This window comes from Teleopsis dalmanni, chromosome 1, assembly GCF_002237135.1.
Source record: "Teleopsis dalmanni isolate 2A chromosome 1, ASM223713v2, whole genome shotgun sequence".
NCBI lineage: Eukaryota > Metazoa > Arthropoda > Insecta > Diptera > Diopsidae > Teleopsis > Teleopsis dalmanni.
The window spans coordinates 211,145,422-211,148,787 of record NC_051846.1 but is presented as its reverse complement, the minus strand read 5'-3'; the positions used below and the strand labels follow the sequence as shown (position 1 = coordinate 211,148,787).

The 3,366-nt window shown below is 31.7% G+C and overlaps 1 protein-coding gene across 2 annotated transcripts; it reads right to left on the bottom strand.

Moving 5' to 3' along the window:
- Window positions 1-881: 881 nt before the first annotated feature.
- On the bottom strand, window positions 882-2,584 carry LOC119671746 (microtubule-associated protein RP/EB family member 2-like). Of its 2 annotated transcripts, none has more exons than XM_038082505.1 (2): window positions 1,143-2,584; window positions 882-1,021 (listed from the first exon to the last, which is right to left on the bottom strand). In XM_038082505.1, exons 1-2 carry the CDS (start codon window positions 2,420-2,422, stop codon window positions 1,009-1,011), a joined length of 1,293 nt encoding a protein of 430 aa, XP_037938433.1. In that variant the 5' UTR covers window positions 2,423-2,584; the 3' UTR covers window positions 882-1,008. The 2 variants fall into 2 exon arrangements, with proteins under 2 accessions (XP_037938433.1, XP_037938435.1); XM_038082507.1 differs by lacking the exon at window positions 882-1,021 and having other exon boundaries at window positions 1,053-1,341; window positions 1,404-2,584.
- Between the last annotated feature and the right edge of the window lie 782 nt (window positions 2,585-3,366).

The following is a 3,366-nucleotide window of genomic DNA, read 5'->3' as shown; positions in this document are numbered from 1 at the left end:
CAGCGATCCTTAAGGAACATAGGCTTCTATTCTTCGGACTGATGAGATAGTACTGTTGATTCTTATACGGAAATACCTCTCGTGTAGAAAGCTGACGAGAATTTTGGTCAGCCCGACTGGAATACCAAATCGAGACATTTTAACAATCAGGTCGTCGTGACAAACCTTGTCAAATGTCTTGGCGATGTCAAAAGTAATCATACACGTTGATTCCCTTCTGCTCAGAGCTGACTGTATCATCTGAGCCGTTCGCACCTGTTGTAATTCTGTAAAGAGGTCTTCCCTAAAACCAAATTGTTAGTCAGGGATAATATTCAGCAAATTCTGTCAAGAATCACTCTTCACTAAAGCTGAAAGCAAGGTGGTTGGGCGCCATTTCTGTGAGGTAGACAAGGAAAGTGTTTCACATCTGCTTTATTTTCATCCAGTGTTTGCACATTGTAGATTAAACATGTTAATGATTGAGTTTTGAGAGGATATTAGTTAGTTGCAAGACCTCATTTTTAAGTACTGGGTTTCATTATGAATTCGAAATGGTTTGAAATCAACGCAATGGGCCAATATGAATAAGTGGGTTACTAGCACACTGTAATAACTGAACTAATCATTGTGTTAAAATGGTTATTGAATAATGATAGATGGAACTAAAATTTTGATAACTAGAAACTGGTAAATGTTATGGCACGTTTCCATTAATTTAAAATGCATAGAGGATTATAATACTACGGAAACAAAATTATAAATCAATTTAGAAAAAGTTCTGAAGATAAAACTAAAAGAATACACAACTTTGAAAAGTACAGTTAAATTAATAGTCCAAAATGTCTGTATAAATAGTGCAAATCAAAAAAATCGGATTGTTTTTAAAATATTCCAAAATTTTTTTAATTAGAATAAAAATATCGGATGAGTAGATTATTAAGGCTCAACATAAAATTTAAAATTGTAACTTCGAAATTGAAATCCTGTTCATATTCTCCACGTTGTTATTACATCTTGAATAATACTTTACATTTTATATCTACAATTCCATAAATATTTCATTATAAATTTTTTTTTTATATATAATTGCAACTTATATTTAGAAGAGCAAACAATTATGGTTAATTTTGTACCGCATTTGAAATTATTATTATAATTACCCTTTAGGAATCACTCCGGGAGTATCAGCTCCTTTATCAGATTTATATATTATATCCAGGATTTGATGAGATATATTTCTATTTATATTTGTATGACAGTGTCTTTCCAGGTAGCACAGCCGGGTGAAGTTTACATCGCGTTGCCTTTTAAGGAACCTATTCTCATGGGTTTGAATATGTACATTTTCTATAATTTGATCTATAGTTTTAATCATATTATTAATAGAATCAAAATCTATTGATGCTTTTTTTATGACGTACGATTCATTATTTTTTACAGCAACAGACACACCTTTAACAGAATCCTCAGGAGCAATATTTGAGACATCTGATGCTTTTTCAATAACTGATGAGTCATTTTTTTTCACGTCAATAGACTTATTTTCAATAGCGTTACTCTTGAGATCGATACTTGAGACTGCAGAAGTATTTTCAATTACAAAGGATTTATTTTCTTTTACATCACCATTCCCATCATTCACTGAATTCTTTAGACTTGTATTTGAGACGTTCGAAGCTTTTCTAATCACAAAGGATTTGCTTTTTTTTACATTACTGCCTGTACCAGCGGTACTTCCGAGACTGCTTCTCTTCTTGTTACCTTTTTTTAAACGTTTTTTCTTTATTGACGGATTTGATACTGTTAAATGCTTTAGGTTTTCATTTGCTATTATAGGTTTTTTACTTGGCTTCACATATGGTTTTCCTTCATTAGTTAACTTCATGGATTGAGAAGTCTCTGATAATGCATCCGAATCTTCACTTGATCTTGAGCCTACGCATATAGTAAAAGTCTGATTGGAGTGTGTCTCAGTGACTTTGCATTTTATCTTATCTGCCTGTTTTGATAGACCTGTGACTATGGAGCATCCATTTCTTTTCTGTATAGGATCGTAGTCTACTAAAGTACAATCCTCACGATTGGCTTCGAAAAACTTATGAAACCATTGAAGAAATTCGAAGTTGGCTTGAAAACGAGATTTAACTAAGTCATTGATGGGAATTTCTTTCGAAACGTTAACCTTCTTGAACGCATCTTGCAACAATTTGAAGTTGTTAATATATTGATATTCAAGATTAGTGGAAAATTTTACTTTATTTATAGGAAGGACGTTATTGAAAAGCATATCAAATAATTGACAATAACCAGCTCCAGAGCACATTTCTTCAATTTTAATCAAATCCACGCAGAGTGTGTAGTTGACCCAATTGAGTAACTCAAATCGGGAGTAACCTCTCGTTGTGTTACACGTCCAAATGACATTTATAGCTTTTTTCATTGTGACAAAATTACAGGAATACGATATGTATGAAAGTAAGATTCAAGCAGAGAACATTTATTATTCCAACAATAAATTTCTTTCAGATTTGTTTCTTGAAATTGCAATATATGGTTTGAATTTGAAATTTAGTTATATTTAATTTTTTTTGACTGCTTTTTAAAATTGTTTGCCCAAATAAATTTCATTTTAAACTCGAATAAAAGTATTAATAAGTGATTTAAATTTTATTGACTACTATGATCATTGTAGTCGTTCGATGTAGAAGTTGCAGTAATCTCTTTCTGAATTAAGTGTTCTGTCAAAATGATATATCTACTTACAATAATAGTAAGAGCTAAGCATACTGACAATGTGCCTTGCAAGTATTTTTACAGAATTTTAACTTGTATCTTAGTCTTAAATTTCTTTGAACGAGTTACCGATATATTGAATTGTTAATCTAAATGATAGAAACATGCAACTGTTGTGCTGAATAATTTATCAGGAAGTGACATACATTCTTTATTATATCAATAACTTTAAGTGTGGATTCACTTTCACTTCATTTGAACTGGCTATATATCGAAATTATTTTAAAAACTTTTCGAAAGGTGTATGTGTACCTACGATCAAAAAGTGTTAAGTAAGTTATTGGTCTTGCTCGTCACTCAATGTCCAACAAAATTGCCGTGCTAGTGGGGCACTGTATCATGGGTTGTTATGTCAAACGATTGGAAGCTCTTTTCAACAATTTCTTTGTACAGTAGTTTAAGGTCAGAGGAGGAAGAGTATGATGTGACTAATTTACTCTGTCTTAGCACTACAGTAACCAAATAGCGTGCATACAATCTAGCGTTCTCCTACTTCAAATGTCTGTATGTTATATGGATAATATATATTTATTAAAGACATTACCCGTTTCCTTAATGTGATATACTGGTTAATCATTCTGAAATTGAACT